We start from the raw sequence: 18,725 nt of genomic DNA on the forward strand, positions 1-18,725 counted from the left end.
TATTCAATGTGTCTGACAGAGAAATTCAGTTAAGTAATTACTAATGACTTGTAACATCCCCCTGCTCCTATTTGTTCCAGCAGAGCCACTGCACACAGCATATGGTGCTTGATGTACATGTGTGTCTGTGCATATAGATGCAAATGCATCTCGTTAGTGTTAATTTTCATTGTGATCAAGGCCGGATCCTGTTCCTCTGAACAGTATTATATTATGTAACTGGCAGTGGCTCTGTCTTTCTGTTTCAGTAAACCACAGAGTAGATTTAGATCTAAGATATCTGACCGTGAGGGATAAGTAAACAATGGTTTGGCACACTTACGGTTCAGATAAATTCTGGGGAAAATAAATGTATGTAAGGTCATCAGCTTTTAACTTTCCTTAATCAAGAAAATGAATGATAATAAATTTTAAGTCATGATGAAATGCTAGCAATTCGGAGGAAATATAATATGTAAAATAAACTGTCTATCAGAAATATAGTAATCATATTTGAATGAATTCCTGCCAAAAATTTTGCCATGGGGTTTTTAGCTATAACATGTTAAAACTTAAAACTATGGTTAATTCCAGAACTGCCTGACCTTAATGAATATGGCATTTTTAAGAGACAGACAGCAGAAGAAACTGTTTCTACCCTTCGCTGTAAAAATAAAGGTAGTTTTATTGGAGATGAAAAAATATTATTAAGGAAAACTATTATGAATACAGTGGATAACGTACAGAAATACTTTTTAAACCATCCTATGCACTTAAAGGAGAATGTAGCCTTTTTGCTTTAATCTTTTACTGTTCTAAAGTTATTTTTTATAAATAAAAACATTTAATAAGGAAGTAGGTTGTGCAAAATAATTTAATTGCTCTGATTAAAATGACTTCAGCAGTTCAAGAGAGTCAGGAGAAAACCTATGGAGTTTTCCCTTCTGGGGCAAGTTCCTACATGAAATAGGAAACTTAAAGCTACATGAAGAAGGCTAGAACAGTACACAGTATGGTAACAAGCAGAATAAAAAATATATACGGAAACAGATGCATGAATAATGGATTTTTTTTTCAATTGGAGGTGTTAAACTGCTTTATGATACAGTAACCTGAGTTTATTTTGTCTTTATGCTCATCTTTAAAATATTCTTTAGGGTATGCTTTTCAGTATGTTAAGTGGCAGGTCTTATATTTATTTGTAGAAGAGAGCATGTTTATGTAAGGAAACGTGCTCTTAGATTTAGGCTTTATTAACTTAAAAACAAAAACACCTGAGAGCAGAAGATAGACCTCCTTAGCCAGTTTCCCATAAGAATTTAGAAGGCAGTTTGGAGTGAAGATATCTAATAGAGATGAAAGCTATTGTATGTAATGTGAGCACAAATGAATTTTGTTGATAGGAGTAGATATTTGTGGGGGTTCTGTGGTGGAGGAAGTAGATGTTTTGTGGGTGACTTTTGTCCTCCTCATGAAAATCTGTGGATAATTCCTAAGTCTGGCAAAATTTCCAAGGAAAATCATCTTGAAATGGCACACAGTCTATTAATTTACTTCTGTGTATGCTTGTCAGAATGTATATTACATTCATTCCATTTAGGCAAATTAATTTTTTATCTTGAAAGTAGCAGTTGTATGTTTTCTTGTTGCAGTTTCTTAACTGCTTGTATGAAACTTCGATTCTCCCAGTGCTGAATTTAAGACCCCAAAATGCTTCAGGTTTTACCATCTTAAACTCACTATTTATCTTGAGGCTGACTTAATTAAAATATTATATACTCTAGGGCATATTAAACATGCCAATTTGTTGTAATTCTTATTAATGGAGTTTATTTAATGAGTTTTCAGAACCAGCTCCTTCCCCTACAACACACAATGTTGATTTTTATTGGGTACATAGAGGGAAACATGCAGATAGTTTGATTTTCAGGAGGTGCCCAGCACTGACAGCTGCCCTTGGCTCCTGTGGTATTCAGGCAGAGAAATGCTGCACCTTTGCAGCTTGGCAAGCACAGGATAATTCCTCCCTTCCCTCTCTGCTTCAATTTCCACAGAAGTGTGCTGGACTGGAGCATAAAATAATGCCAGATTCTGCTTGTAGCTTCAGCTTTTTACATTGTTAGAGTTCTAGCAAGTATTTCTTAGTTGTTATTGATGTTGTTCGTTGATGTCTGCCACAAGGTGTGACAGTACATAAACACAGTCATTATCTGTCTCTCTTGAACTGTCTGCACTGCCTAGTTAGCATCTCTTGCCAGAATTGTTAGCTTTTTTTCCCCCCCCTTTTTACTTTAATGGGTGCAGTATTAGATGTTTGTTAGTTACTTATGGCTGCTCTGAGCTTCTTGTTACTCATTACAAAGTACGACTCTCTTCTGAAAGCAATTGGGAAAATAAAGCTATAAGGTGCAATTTTAAGATTAATATTAGTCTGACCATGACCAAGAAATCACACAGCTTGAGAGGAATTTCAGTATTATTGTTATACTCTTAATGTGGGGTGGCAGAGCCTTTAAATATTTCTGGTAGAGTAGTTAATACAGCATGGAAGTTTGATATTTGTACAGTTTGTAAAGGAATTTGAGGTGTTACCCTATTTTGACTTCAGTTTTCAAGTATGCACTGGTGCATCATTAATCATAGGAAATGCAAAAATAAATAATATAGTCCCTTTGGATTTTTCATGTGAATACTTACCTTTTCCTTTTTTTGTATATACAGTTGAGGTATTTAGGTAACCCCTAACCTTTTGCTTCAACAAGGAGGTACAGTATAAAAATATTACCACAGTCTTCATATGAGCAGTTCTCTCTAAGAAAACCTCTAGATGAATATTTATTGAAAAAAAGCAAAGTTGCAACTCAGAATGACTTAGCTTGGCCTGAATATTATATTTTAGACCACCAGTGAATAAAATTAAAAGCACATGGATTTTGAATCACAAGAAAAGGTTGTAATTGATTAGCACTGCATGAAAGTATTGAAGTGGAGTGAGTTTTGATTTGTGAATGGTCCTATTCAATAGAGATTAATCTTGTATGTTTGATAAAATCTTAGTGCCCCTAATGAGATAGGAATTTTTTCCTCTCCCAGTTTATTTAACCACCAGATACTCTGATATTCTCCTAACAAACTGGAACATTTTGATCTTACTGCACTTTACATCAGTGTAGTTGATTTAAACAATATTGGCTATTAATAATTCATTTGAGGCAGCTAATTAGACAGATCAGTGCATTTTGCTGCCTACAGACCTTGTAAGTGATGAAGAGCAATCCTGCAGGGTTTGGGGCTTTCGGATAACGGCAGCCTCCGTGCAAAGCTGCAGCTTTTTAGTGCAAGTGAGAATACTCATTCCTGCATAGTTTTCAGTATTATTATTATTTTTATTTAAAAATCCCGGTATTTTAAATTGTATTTTGTGGAAAGAGCAGTGATTCCTGACATTTTGCTTAGCATTCACAATAGAATGAATACGTTAAACAGAGCTGGAACATACAGAAAACTGATTTCTATACACAGATAATGAAAAAGAATTTGTTTCTCTCTTATCAGTCTCCTAATTAAAATTAAACAAACCCTTTAAGATTCCCTACCAAACAGTAAAGCAGATGAGAATTGAAATTTACAAAAGGTTTGGCATTTTTTGATGAAGAAGATACTGAGGAGTATTTTAATATAAGCAGAATTGAAGACTTTAGATTTACTATATGTCGATTGGGATCAGCTTCCAGAAATTATGTGAGAAATAATTGATTGAATTATCAGCTAAACAGGGATCCTATTTCCTTCTTTCATTGGATTCTTTCTCTGAAGATGCACAGAATATAGCTGAAGATGCCTTTTCCTATTTCAAAATTGTAATTGTTTTTGGAGGCATTTGAGAAGGTTTTCAGTCTCTGAAATACTTGAGTAAACAATGTTTTCCAAATTTTATACCAAATATGCTGTGGTTTTGTTTTTTTTTTTCATAGTGCTTATTTTGAGCCTTTTTTTCCCCCTCAGATGTTATGGATGTAAATATAATAGCCTTTGCTGAAGTGAATCCCATTAGATAAAAAAGCCTGAGAAGGTTTACACAGACTCAATGCAGTCAAAACCCGTGTATAAGTGGCACAAGGTGGAGAAAATCTGGATGTGAAACCCAGAACGTAGTTAATTAAAATGTACTAAATTGGAAAGGAATATATGTGTTTGCATGAACTAGGAAAGGATCCTTCCACTTTGCTACTCTTGTTTTTCCCTTTCATATGAAGTCAAAAACATATAGACAAAAATGAGTGGAATAAAAGCTTTCAGGAGTCTGGTTAATGGCACAGATTAGCAACCATGCGGGTTAATCATAACTCTGTTTTCCTGCCCTGTTATGACTTGTCATTATGTTTCAGCAGTTCAGTCTTGAAAAGAAATAATTAAACTCAACAGTCCTGAAAGGAATAAGGTAGAGATGGGAAGAGAAGGATAGTACAGAAAGGAAGAACAAATTGTGCATTCTGAGGTGCTGTTGCATCATTGAACGGCAAATTCATGAACAGCTTGGGTATTCTGGCTTTTTTTTTTTTAACAATAAATTCTGCCTCATTTTTATAAAAGTGAGTTTTCCAAAATTTGGTTTTAGCTCAGGTTACACTGCTTACACATTGACCGAGCTGATGAGATTTTTCAGTCCCTTGCATCTATTGTTTGTGTCCGAAGTGAAATTCAGGTATCCAACCCTATTTAGTGAAGTTCAGGAAAAGTATTAAGCACAGTATCACAGTATTTCCCAGTGGCTTTAAGAATTATCAGAAGTAGGTGAATTAAGCAGTCAGACTTGGTGTTTTGATAATTTTAGCCAACTAAATTTCTTCTAATCTCTTTTGGAAGTAAAAGCAAAAGAAAGTCCCTATACATGTAAACTGTATTTCCTGTTGTAAACACTGGGATAATGTGGTCTGGCTATGCTTCTGCTGTGCTTTGCTCCGACACCAGTTTGGGTAGAAAAGCTGCTTTGCCGGGTCTGTGTTTGCATTTCAGCTCAGTGTTCAGGGTATTACAGCTGCATGACCAGCCATGGGTCATGTTATCTCATCTGGTATCTATAGGTCATATATTAGATTGGTCATCCTCCTGCAAAAAGCAATTTCTTCGTTTCTGTTCCTATACCCAGTCTCAGAGCTTCATGTGCTTAACTGGGAACCAGTCAAAGTGTGTGAAGTAGGAGGGGTAAAAGGCATCCCAGTCAGTACAATAATGGGGATGTATGTACTGGAAATGCTTCTAGCATTGTTGTTTTTCATAGGAGGGGGGCAAGGGAGGGAAAGAAATAGGTTTAGCTACGGTCCCAACATAATTTCAACATGATGGACACCATTAAGAAAATCTTGTAAGTTTTCACTTTTTTTTTTACCCTAAAGCTTTCAGAATTTTTAGTTAGTCTGTCTGAACTGCCTCTGTAAAAGATGCTTTGAAAAAATTTTGTTACTGTACTTCTTGCAGTTCATCAAATGTGACTATAAGAAAGCATTTTCCAGTACACTTTAAAATATAACTTCATTTTACTTGCAGATAAATCAGTTGAAGTCATATTTGAGTCTGTTTAGTATTTGTGAGATGCTCTTTACTGATTTTAAGTCTCTGAGAGGATGAAACTTTTCAAAGTAAGCAGAGGTGCAATTTTATAGTGTATTTATGAGTTTTATGAGCATTTATATGTACAGTGCATATAAATAATTACTTCGGTATATACATATATGATTTCTTAAAGGAATCTGTGTTTACAGTTCAGAATATTGAAGTAAATATTTGGCAGTGCTCTTCTACAGAGTTTTTTACATCCCACTTTGAATAAAACTTAAAATTCAGCAGCATGTTAGATCATGTATTTTTTATTTCATAGCTTAATATTTTAATGCATGAGTGTTTTGCCTTGTTCCTAGTAAGTGTAATGAGAAGAATTTGCTTTTACAATTGAATATATTATCAAACAAGCTTTGCTGTGAAATGAGGGCAACTGAGGACTAGAAAACTGCAGATTTACACTGATAACTTCATCTGAGTTAGTTATATGTGTAAAAATGAGATGCCTGGAACAATGATAGGGCAGTTTTGGGTAGGATAGGCTGCAGAATGCTACACACTGCTCATTTTCATCAGGTTGAGAGAGCAAGCAGTCTGAACCCTGTGATTTAAGTCTTTTACAGTATCTTTCATTAACCACTCATAGTGGATATATCTAAAAGTGTTACCACAGTTCTTAATGAGATTTTCTGAGCTACTGTTGATTAACTCACACTCACTAATTCCTTCATCTTTTGCTCTGAGCTAATATTAAACATTTTGCTAGATCCCATTAGGCTTTTTCAAATTTCGTGCAGCTACACCTTGACCCCGGTGACAGCTGAGCACACCTGCTGTCAAACTCTAAGGACTGAGCCACCAACTTCCCTTTGCTCAGCTTGCCAGCTAACAAATTTGTTCTTATATCTGCAGAAGCTATTTACAGTTACTTCCCCCCCCAAAAAAAACCCCAAACAACCAGGTATACTATTTCAACATTTTAACATCCCATTCAGCATTTTTTTGCTTAGATAACTACAAGCAGTATTGTTCAAAGTAAGAAAACTCTCAACAGTGAAAAACAGAAGCTCAAATATTGCAGCACTTACCCCAGAAGAAGTTTTGCTGACATGGTGTCACTGAACTGAACAGGCTGTTTGATGCCATAGTCCCTCTCGGTTCACGCAGAGCTTTCACCTTCTGGTGCAAATACTTCTTGGATCCTCAAACTGAAAACACAAACCATAGCCAAACCTTGTTTTAGTTTTACTGTGTCCCTGGATTGCAAAGACTCTATAGTTGGTTTTTTCTCTGTCAAAAAATTGTGTAGTGCTGGTAACATGTGAAAAGGAAGGCAACAAAACAAAAAAAAAGAGAATGAGCAAATATTTGAAGGACCTACTATTACTGCAGACTGTGGTTAGAGAGCACTTACTGACTCTGTTGGTCTCAGTGGCTGGTAGTGACCTGCGGAGATTAACCATTTAAAAACCAGAGACTCCTTTCTGTCCTCCTGGAGAAAGTTTGCACCGCACTTGTGGTTCTGTGGTTGTTTGTGAGGCGAATGAAGCATTCACACAATCCAAAAAAGCAAAAGCTTTAAAACTCCTTTTTTTTGCAAGCACTGTTACTGGAGCGAGCGAGTCATGTGGCTGTGACATCAGAGGACTCCAAGTAGGACTGCCTACACTGTGGCTTTTTCTTTCTCTCTCTCCTTTTTTTCTCCTTTTCTTCTTTTTTTTTTTCCTTTTAAAATTTTTTTTTATTTTTTTTTTAATATTTTGACAAAAGGCTCCTGTTGGCCCTTCCTGGCATTCAGAGGGACATAGCTTTTTAATTTTTGTGACTCATGAGGCTTTGGAGAGAGTACAGAATGCTGTAAGAGCCCAAACTTCTGTACAGTTAAAGCATATGGACAGCAGAACTTTATTTGTACTCTCAGTTCAGGTTCCCCCCACTCTTCTTCCCCCTCCTTTTTTTTTTTTTCCTTTTTTTTTTTTTCTCCTCCCATTCCCTCTCCCTTCTTTATTATTGTGTCTGTGGAAAAGTGAGCAAAATTGGCACAAGTGGCTGTGTGAAATTCTGAACAACAGTGATGATTTACAATAATTTACATCTTTGGATTGTATCACGATCTTGGGTCTGCTTCATATTTGCTGGGTGGCTGGATTCCTTCTGTTTTACTTTTTCTCCTTGTCGTCTTATACTTGTGAATCTGTAACTCATTGTAAGAAACTTTACCTTTCCTAAGGTCTAGTAGCAGGCTGCTTGGTTGGGGTTGTGTTTTTCACTGTAATTGGCTGTCACAGAAGTGTTAGTCTGGGGATTCCTTTGCAAATCTTAAATCATATCTGCCTTGCTTTGCATGCCTTCAAAACTACTTGGCAGTTTTATGTGATGCAAATTAAGGGCAATTATGTTTCTTTTATATTTGGGGCAAAATATGTCATTTGGATATCATAACTGCTTGTGTGCTGCAGCCTGGGAGTGATGCTTTGGAATAGCGGCATTGGGAGGATTTAACGTGGACGTTGTGTAACAGAGTGAGCTGGGAGGGTTGGGAGGGTTTGGTTGTGCTTACATTAAGTCCTTATTGTAGTTCTGGTGTTTAAGGGAAATAGAAAAGTCTTAAACTTTTGGAGAGACTATAAATAACTTCATTCGCCAGTTAATGTTAACACTTAGTTTTAAAATGAAACCTAAATTTGATGCATATGTAAGGCTCAAATACTTAATATCATCTGTGTGCATGTGTGTGTGATATTTTTTTATATGCTTAACGTATTGTAACTTTGACTTTGTGTAACATAAGCCCTGACTGTACTGGTACAGAGTGGGTTAACAAAAGCAGTATTTTTTTGTTTATAATAGAGGCTTTGAAATAAATTGCAAAATGCTGTGTGTAGTAAGGAGTAATGTGCACAGACAGTGTGTATTAGTAGTCTTGATTTGCTCACTCAGATTCAGAACAAAATTGGAAACATCTTTGAGAAAGTATCTCATTTTTTGCCTCTTTGGATATTATATCTAGAACTTTTCATATTATCCTGATTGTACCACAGATGCACTGTAATTTTAAGTTTTAGTGGAATGCATTTAAATTTTTTCCTTTTTTTTTGTCATTTTTTGGGGGGAGCAGAAGAACCATGTAAAACATTTTCTAGATATCGTTTGGCTTTTATTTGTAAAATAAAATACATCTCTTTGATGCTGCCATCCCTCCTTTTTTGTTTTCCTCTTTGTCCTGAGCTTTCTTGGTTAGAAATTAGCCAGGAGTTGTGTGATATGAATAGCTGGAGGTGTGGGTGGGAACCAGGTTCTCTGGTTTTTGGGGATGAGACAAATGAGAAGACTTTTTCAGTAAAAAATAAATTGTTTTGATTTTTGTTACATAATTATAAAAAATCATAGATCTTTCTTCATAAAAACTTATTTCATAATAATTATTGTGAGGTAAATGGCATTGTTCTTCATTCAATACTTTGAGAGTTATTACATGTTGCCGAACTTAGAGAATTCTACCATAAAATGAAAAAGGAATGTTCTACAAAAAACCCATTCCACTTAAAAATAAGGGTTATATTTAATTCTCCTATTCATGAATTGCTTTTATTATTGTTTACTCTGTATGGTTAAAAGCATCAATGAAAAAATCTAAAGGATATAAAAATAATATATAAGAATATATAAGAATAAATAACATACAAGAATGCTAATCTTTTCATATACAGATTATATTTGTAATGCATTAAAGTTTTAATCAACTTATGATGCAGTAAAAGCTTTTGGAGGTTGCTGCCTCTTATTTGGGGAACTCTTAAAATTTAAGTTTGGAGTTTTCAACTACAGTTACACATTGAAGGTATTGATCAACTCCTATTTGATGGCAGGTATGCGCAGTATTCTTAAATAGTAGATAACTGTTGTCTTGACCTTAAATACTTATTTCCATTGATATGAAAAAAAGTTGATTGATTTTCAAAACTCTGCCCTTTATTTTTAGTCATACCTTTAGTATTAGAATATTGAGCTTCTACAGAAGTCTGAATATAAAAATTTATTGCATTGAAAGGCTGTTCTCACGCTTTCTCCAGGATGGCTTTTACATGCTTTCACTTGTGTATACAGAGTTATTCTCTAACTTTGTTGCTGTGCTTTGATCTGATACCTTTAAGATTTTTTTAACTTTTTCACCTGTTCAAATCAAGAGCACTACAAAGAAGTCTTAATCTAATAAAGCAAAAGCCATTAAAAACAAAAAAGCAAATACTGTAACTGAGTAGTTTGTAAAAACTGTTACTGATAAAAATGCAGGTTTTTTTAAAATATAGAAACATTATAAAGCAAAACTTTGAGACCAAATACCTGTGAAACTGGTGGTTTCTTTTGGTGTAGTTTGCACTTCTGATGACGCAGATGCAAGAATCCTGAAAATCTACTGTGTAAATCAGTGTCTTGATTGTAGACTAATGCTTGACGGGCTCTTGTTTAAAGGTAGATCTACAAAAATGGAAGTTCACTTCTGAGTTCCACAGGGGATGCCTTGAGTCCCAATTACACTTACAAAGGAAGTATTATGCTAAGGAATTTTTCTGGTAAACTTTGAGCTTGATCTTTGATGACAAATGAAATCTAAAAGTCAATTGTAATGCAACGCTAAAAGATAATTACATCTTCCACTGTTCTTTAAACGTGTTTTGGAACTTTTAAGCTATGCTCTATATCCAAACATTTTGCCTTATGTCACTCAAAAGTTCATCCAGTGTATAAACAGTGTGATGCCCTGCTGAAAGTTTATTTGTACTTAAATGTTTGCTTCTATACTACAACTGGAATGATATAAATACTCTGCTTAGAGCAGTGTAATGGCAAACTTGCTGGATTGCATTTCATTGCAAGTTTTACAGTATATACAAGAACAAGATGCTGATTTTTACAATTCAGGAAGTCCTGGTGCAGTTTCCTCAGATGCAGGTATTCGCTGTAGGTGTTGTTAGTGTATCTGTTTCCACGGGAGCAGGTTTTTTTCTTTAAGTGAAACCTCTTTCCTTGGCTGTGTTTTTCAAACTGAGGAGTAATTATAATTTTTAGAGGAAGAAAATTGTGTTTTCTGTAGGTTCACAGCCAGTACATTTAAAATACTGTTTGTTTTCAAATACTTGCATGTTTTGAGAAACTTCTGTTGTTAGACTTGGGTATTTTGTAGACTTCTCATTTCCATTATCTCTGCAAGAGTAGAGTATGTTGATACCACTTTATACTAACCTTTTAAAGCAAAGACTAAAACTTCCAGTTGATTAAAAAAATTGCAACAGCAAAGATATTTCAGCATTCCTTCATTTAAAAATGGTTATTATTGCAAGAGTAGCAGTGGGCATCTGAGTACTGCTGCCTTTCTCTAGGTAAGATACAGTTTGAAGTGGATGGTGCCTGGGACCATTAATGTAGAGGGGGAAAAAGTACTGTTGTCTTTCTAGGGTAAATAAGTGTTGTCTGTTTTTTCTACAGTGCAATCAGGCTACTGAAGATCACATTAAACCTTAAACTGAACTGTTGTTTAAATTAAAAAGATGGTCATCTCTTAACCAGTGAGTACATCATGGCATAGCAAGTAGTCAAAAATTGTTTCCATTCACTTTGAGTTGCCACTTCTCTCACTTCTTCATATCATAGTAAAGTTATTCTCCAGTGAAATAATCTAGCCCCTGATCAGACTTTGAATAAGGGGCTGCATCTTAATGATCAGATGTGTCTCATCTTGATTCTTCCTGCTCAGGCTTTTTTTTGACAAGCATTATTTTCCTTGTGTTCCTAGATCTTGTAGACTTTACAGGAACTGAGAAAAAAGTCCTTTTGATTAGATGCACCATTCTAAACAGTCAATTTATGGTGCTTAAGATCATCCTAACTTCCTAGTTATTTTCTCCTGTCTGTATTTTTTTTCTTTTTTTTTTAAAGTCAACTTGCAGAAAATATGGGAAACTTGTCTCATATAACAGCTGAGGATGTGGCTAGGTTAAGGCAGGAAACTGCTACCCACAATGCAATGTTACATACACTACCACTTAATAAAATTTATTTCAAACATGCTACTGACAAAACCAAAGAAAAATAATATCCTAACTATGCTAGTTAGTACACTAAATATATCTAGGGAAAAGTGAAAGTAATCTCTCTAGAGCCTTTCCTGCTTCTAGGATACAATGCTACTAGTAGTTAAACCAGAACAGATCTCAGCAGTTAAAAGCAGTGACCTATTTTTAGAAAATATTCATATTTCTCTGGAAATTATTGATTATGTGCCTTCTAGTAACAGTCAAAGTTATTTTATATGAACAGAATTCAGATAAAGTCTCTTCTTAGTTTTTCTGGTTGGCAAAATATCCCCTTAGGTAATTTTAAAACTTGCAACTTTTCGTGCTTCATCCCATTTTTACTGAATCTTACATTTACTGTAGCCAAGCAGCCTTTTACCTCTCCTTCCCACTTTTAATCTCTTTGTAGCTTAGTGTGAAAATTTTCCATGTCATTCATGGGAAAGGAACTGAAAAGAGGAAAATTCACTTTCCTCAACCCTGAAGATTTAGGAGTTCCAGTTATTTTATTTGATTGCCTGCAATTTGGACAGTGTAGCAATTTGTGAGAGGTAAATAATTAGTTTAAATTCTAAGATAAATTTAATAGACTTAAATCTTCTGTGAATATTTCCAAATATCAGACAGAGGTGCATATGAGGTCACTGAAGCTGTGCCACAAATGTCTCGAAAGTCTTGTTCTGGATATATTCTTGTTTCTGTTTGTTTTTAAATGCATGTATATGAAGGGCGATCCTCTTACAGAAGGTTTTTGAAGCGCTTGCCTCTCTAGTTAGAGAACACTTATCAAGAACAGCTGCTGTAGTGCTGTGGATCCCATCCATGGACTCATGGTGGTCTGCTGAACAACGTTCTTCAAGTTTGACAGGTGAGACAGAGACTCTCCAGTGCCACTGCTTTTGGATGAATCTAGCTGTGGTTGGAGAAAGTGCATCTTGCCAAAATATATGGGTAAGACCACACACAGTCTTTAAAATAGTTATTGTAAGCTTATTTTTAGGCAGTATGTCTTGACAGTTCTTTTATTTGCATGCCGGTTTCACTGCTGCTTATAGATTTTTCATTTATTTTAGTAATGGCAATTGCAGATTTAGATCTATGTTTGTAAAGCTTTTGCACAACATTTACACTGGAAAAATACCTACTTGCTACTTTCAAACCTCAGTCAAGATTAGAGAACAGATTTTAAAAGATATTAAGACAGAGTATTTATGCTCTTCAGATTTGGTCTCCTTGTTTTTATGTTCAACCTCATTTTCAGGGGCATAGTTCAGCAATAAAAATTTGCTTCTGGTTTTAAAGTTATACCAATTGTAGTAGCTTCTGTGCTTGTATAAGTCTGCAGCAATGTCGATTTAGGACATGAAATTAGTTCAGTAAGTAATAAAAACGATTTTTTTTAAAAAATTGCATACTTATTAAATACAGAATATAGAATCTGTAGTTTATATGTTATAACTCCTGAACAGTATTTTTCATGTGTACTTTAATATGTAGAATATTCTTTGCATTCTAAGTGCCTGCTTCAACAGTTGGCTCCATAATGTGTATTTAAAATATTGTGTGTTTAACTGACAGTGTGGAAGGGGGTTGCACCCTGTAGAATTTCTGAGTAAACAATACCCATTTGCTAACTTTCAGAGCAGATGTTTTTTAAATACTCCAAGAGAAATTAAATATAATACTGAAAAGTAATATCATAAATCATTCATTGGGTAGTGATGCTTAAAAGTTATGGATTCAGAACATGTTTTTTTCTCTAGTTTTGTATTTTCGAGATTATCTTGCATAATTAATGCATGACTATTTCTCAACAAAACATTATTAATTTTTTATTACTTAACATTGCCTAGGACTGTTGTTTAGAGCACTGGACTTTACAGACAATTAAGGAAATAGTCCCTGCCCTGAGGAATATACAATTAAATATATGCAGCCAGCCATTTAAGAAAAGTATGAAAAAGAGGGAGGGGAAAACCCCATTATAATGAACAGCAGTAAAAAATAAGTGAAGAACTTCATGAGGAAGGGCAAGCAGTTAGTTGTAATTTTATTATTAACTTTCTCCACATATTCTGCTATAAAGAGTATTAGTTATTTGTGTTCAATTGGCTGGTCTTCCTTTCTGCTTGTACTTCAGCATGATGGCTGATCATCATGGTTCCTTCTCTATATTTTGAAAAAAACAGAACAAGTCCAAAACAATTACTTATGCAGTGATTGCACAGGGAAGTATTTCTCTGCTGTTTATGATTCTCACTTAAGTTTGAGATCCTCAGTCCTGTACACAGTATTTTTTAGAAAAAAAAGAAAAGGCAAAATCAGGTACTTCCATCCTGTCTCCTGTTTCTCTTCATGTGCTTTTTCTTTCCTTCTTTTCTTTAAAGTATTTAATACCTGGATGTGCTACTTTTTCACAGCTTGTCAACAGTCTAAGCTTTCCCTTGTAATTAAAAATGTATTGTGGTTTTGTGTTGGAGGAGAGATCTGAATATCATTCATGAGAGAAGATAATTGAAAAGAGGTTGAGAAGAGAATTGAAAGACTAAAATTGGAAGGAGGAGATTTAAAAAGAAAGCCTTGTGTTTTAATCAGCTTTAACAGCTGATTTTTTAATCCCTTTTGCAGTGAAGGAATAATGCAGGTGAGGAGAAATGAAGATACTGGAACAGAATGAAGAACCAGAAGATGAAGCCCTTTTCCTGGGGACAGCAAACATAGGAGAAAATTGCCCTCTGGTCTCCAAGGCCGTGTGAACCCCAGTTTGCTCTGAAATAGCCAGTTCAGAAGTGCCCAGCTGTGCTCAATGTGGTGTTGAGCTCCTTTGGAGGGAATTGGGCTGTCTCTTTATACCACTTAAAATGGTCTGTGGAGGTGTGCCTGAAGAATTCTAGAACCTGAGGGATGTTGGGAAGATTATGGGAGATGTTTGTATGGGATTTCCAGTGCCTGATGTGTTGTGTCCTGGAAAGATGGTTAATTTTTTCACTCCAGGAGGAGAAAGTAGGCAGCATTTATAGACAGTCTGTTCAATGTTGGCTAGATAAGCAGATGTCAGATCTTTTTAATACCCATTTTTTGTCATGCCCTGAGTAACAGACTGCTTTGTAACTGAAGGGTGGTAATGGAGAAGAAAAATAAAAAATGAATTGCAGTCATTCCTTCCACTCATACCTCTTGCTCCTCTGACCTTCCAACCTCAAAAGTGAGGAAACTGGGCTGTTTTTGGAGAGACCCTGTGGTTTGGTTGCCAGAATCCAGACCTGTAGCTTGTAAGATAAAAAATGCAAGCTTTGAGGAAATATTCTGTGTGGATAGGACAGTATATGTGTTACTTGTTAATACTTAGCTATTTTATCACTTTAACCATTTATTTCTGTTCTCTTTAGATGGATAAATAATAATTTGTTTTTAGAAGATAAATCACTGTCTATATTTGTTGTCTCCATGAGGGGAGTGTCTAGGAAGCAATCGAAGGAATCGGTTCTGTGGAATATTGACAGTTGGATAAACAGGGTTCTTTTAATGTGGAGCGCCAGCCCATCATGAAAGTAAATTGTTACATTTCCATTTCAGAACACGGGTTCTGGGTCTGCTGCTTGGCTGTATTTAGTCTGAGGGGTCAGAGGCGCTAAGTAGAATGAAATTCTGTGTTTTGGCAAAATGATGCAGATGGGCTGTTGGTGTTGCCTATTTGAGGACAGGCTGCAGCTACGAACGGGCATGGAACACCTCAATTCTTTTTGGAGCTGAATGGCCAAACTCCATTGGTGAGTGGATTAGGACTATGTTGGAACAGGAGCACTAAAACCTAGTAATGTTGAAAAATTCTGCAGTGTAGTCACAACTGATCCAGCCTGAAAAATAGGCAGTGTTTGCTTGTATTTTCTAAGTTCTTGTATTTTCTAAATTCTCCCCTGCAATCATTCTGCTTTTGGAGTGATGTTTCAGTTGTTCCAGGCCTAAAAAGACTCTGGAATCAAGGTTATTACTGTCTAAAGATTAGTTCAAGAAATAAAGCAATATCTGCTTCATGTACTTGCATATCAGACATCACGTTAATTGGTTAATATTTGCATGGAATAATTTGGGCATGGCATTTTAAAGAAATTTTTATTTGAGGCGTATGGGATCTGCATTTTAGATTATTTCCGATAACCCTTATTTTGTACTAAAATCCATTAGATGAAGTTGGCTGCAAGAGTTCTGTCCTCTATGACACTTGTCTCCTCTGGATTCCATAGTCTGTAATTGTGATGCCAGAGCAGCTCCTTGTAGCCAGACTCTTGGTGTATTTTGGGACCCCGTGGGGATGTAAGGCTTGATGCTACCAGACTGTTGTTTAAGCTCAAGCAGCGCTCTGGGCAGTTGCTGCTTTGCCAAAACCAATGCTGAAGGGAAATGTGGCTTTTCGTGAGCCAGAGTTCATTCCCATGACATGGGTCCCTCAGAAATAACTGTAATCTCTGAAAAGTGTAAAATGTAAAGCATTTATCTTTCACAGTTTGTGCCTTTATGTCTACATAGTAGAGTATATCTAATTTTAAGAATAAACCTCCATAATTGGGGTTTGGGAATATGATACAATATTCAATTTATTTTGTCATCATTATCCTGTTCATTTGGTAAAATTACTGATTTTCCTTTCTTCAAAGTCTTTTAAATTACCTTTTTTTAATGAACATCTAAATGTTTTGTTGCTTTTTAAGTCCAGTTGTGCCCAGTGTGAGTTTGAAGCAGCTTTGCAGCTGAATGTTTATATTTCAGTTTTGGGAAAAATTATACCAGTCTGTTCAGAAATGGAGTATTTGCAGTAGTAAGTGGCATCTTTACAAGCTAAACATAATGATCAAAGAGCTGAAGAAATAACAAATTTAGTTGTCTTTTGGACAAAATTATAATGGAATAGCCTTTGGTTTGTCATTTAGCTTCAGCATGATTTATTTTTCTTCTCTTTTAATTGAAGAACAAATCCAATTCATAACTGAATGCAATTCAATCTTCTCATTTTCTGATGTGGGTAGAAAATATCTGTTTTATCTGTGCATAGAAGCTACAGTAATTCAAGCTTTATTTTTCCTTTTGAATAACTGAAATAAACTTAAAGAGCCAGACTTGAATATGCCAAATTTTTTTAGAATTCATGATTTTACAGAACAGTTACTTTTTGAGTGCTTTTCTGTTCTGCTCTCATCAGTAGCTATTCCTAGATTGGACATGTGACAGATACACAGTGAAAATAATAAAGATTTCCTGTAAGATTGCCTAATTGTTTAGTGGTAGATTCTGAAGAATCTGCGAACAGAACTATTCCCAGCTAAAAGGGTGGGTTTGGGTCTTTTCCTTGTTTGTTTTGTTTACCTGTTTTTCCTTATATTTGTCTTCCTCTGCTAAAACAGTAAGCTTAGCTGAACTCTAGATGAAGAATAAGTTGAAGAAGTTAGCACAGAAAATCTCAGACTAGGGTTTCCAGTGACCATCCTTACAGCCCAACTGTATTTGGTGCATTATAATGGTGTTAATTGATTGCATTTTTTTTGTCATCTCTAGAACTCCTGACTTATTGCATGGAAGGAATGCTGCTCACTTCAGAGTTGGTTACTCAGAGATTTTCTCGTTACTGATTGCTCATTCTGTGGCTGTTTGCCATCTTTCCTGCACAGTATTCAAACTCTAGTATGGAGAATTACTAACTTTCATGTGCTCTGCTGGCTCATGTCACACTATGAGAATACTTAACAAATGTTAGTTATGTTCTTCTCTTCACACTACTCTGGGGAGAAATATGTTGCTCTCTGTGTCAGATATATAGCTTGGTTGGGGCTATGCAGAGAATAAAATTAAAGTAAAAGACAAATATAACCCTAAACTTCTCAGTCATTCTACAGCTAGAGGGTACTTGTTGTGAAAATGCTTAGCTTTGTCTCTACATCTTTGTAAGTTTAACCAGTTCATTTTGTCAGTGATGGATGTGTGAACTGCTAAAATCCAATACCATGGTTTAAACAAGGAGTGGATAGTGAAAGGGGGCACAGCTGAATGGGGTGTTCTGGTCTACTGTGATGTTTCTATTTTCTTGTACATAGATGAGCTTCATTGCTTGTGTGTTCCAAACACAAAATTGGCAGTTTTGAACTTAGCATGTCCACTGTTATGATCAAGAGCCTGTGCAACCTTTTATAGATTCCAGTGGAGACCAGATTTCATCACAATACTGGGAATGATTGATTGAGGCTACAGGTCTCCTGCACCTGAGTGCCAAAGTATTATGTGGCCTTAACGCCTGACACATTGACTGTGTAGTTGTTGGGTAAGTTCCTGTTGAAAATGTGTGGTTTTGTTCAGCTCTTCATGTGCCCACAATCTTACTTAAGTCATTGTTACACTCTAACTCCATTTTAGGTAAAGATAAAACCCAACAAAACAAAACAAGCAAAAAATCTGTGTTGATAGGAACAGGCCTTATGTAGCATTAATAAATAAAGGCCTTTCTTAGGTGTCTAAACTTAGAGAAATTTCAATCCAAGGTCTGACCAGTGGTTTGGTGGTTTTTGTTGGCTTTGGGTAGTCACTTGAGCTTGGCACGCATCTGTCCTGGCTTGATTATTTCCTTAATTTACCATACATCAGGAATTATTATGCTGAAGTTAGTGCAATTTTATGAAAGTGAGAGCTGTAAAAAACCAGAGACTGCTGTAGTGGTAAAGGGCTATGATCTGGTGCTTGAGAGATGAGATTAGGCTCCTGTTTGAACCTTCAGACCTTGAGGTAAATTGTTCTGTCTTTCAGTTGGTCATCTGTAAAAAAGTTTTGGCTTTTTCTTAAACATCAACAAATTTATTTTTGAGGGGTGTTCACATGCCACTGATGAGGTCACAGGACTGCCAAGATTAACTGCATTTGCCTGTGCTGCATTTGACAGAATTTTTAGTCCCCTGTACCTCCTCTGAGGAACAGAGAAGCCTGGCTGATACTTCGCCATGAAAGTGAAGATTTAAGCTACTCACATAGGTGAGCAGCAAAGTAATGCTGTGGGTTTTTGTTTTTAATTTTGTCCACAATCAGCATTGAGGAACATTTATTTTGTAGAGTATTAGCATGTTTCAATTGATA

General features: G+C 35.6%; 2 protein-coding genes across 8 annotated transcripts in view; one reads left to right on the top strand and one right to left on the bottom strand.

Annotated features, from left to right (window-relative positions):
* RUNX2 (RUNX family transcription factor 2) overlaps nt 1–7,144 on the bottom strand; it is a 215,802-nt gene extending 208,658 nt beyond the window's left edge. The window contains exons 1-2 of one of the 2 annotated variants that reach the window (XM_030944314.1): nt 6,953–7,144; nt 6,627–6,746 (exon numbers count right to left, since the gene is read on the bottom strand). In XM_030944314.1, coding sequence (XP_030800174.1) covers nt 6,627–6,684 — 58 coding nt within the window. In that variant the 5' untranslated portion in view covers nt 6,685–6,746; nt 6,953–7,144. The remainder of the gene's footprint in view (nt 1–6,626; nt 6,747–6,952) is intronic. The other variant, XM_030944318.1, reaches the window with a different exon arrangement.
* Nucleotides 1–18,725, top strand: part of SUPT3H (SPT3 homolog, SAGA and STAGA complex component) — a 259,112-nt gene that overhangs the window by 36,204 nt on the left and 204,183 nt on the right. The window lies entirely within an intron of this gene.

Source organism: Camarhynchus parvulus, chromosome 3, assembly GCF_901933205.1.
Source record: "Camarhynchus parvulus chromosome 3, STF_HiC, whole genome shotgun sequence".
Classification (NCBI taxonomy): domain Eukaryota; kingdom Metazoa; phylum Chordata; class Aves; order Passeriformes; family Thraupidae; genus Camarhynchus; species Camarhynchus parvulus.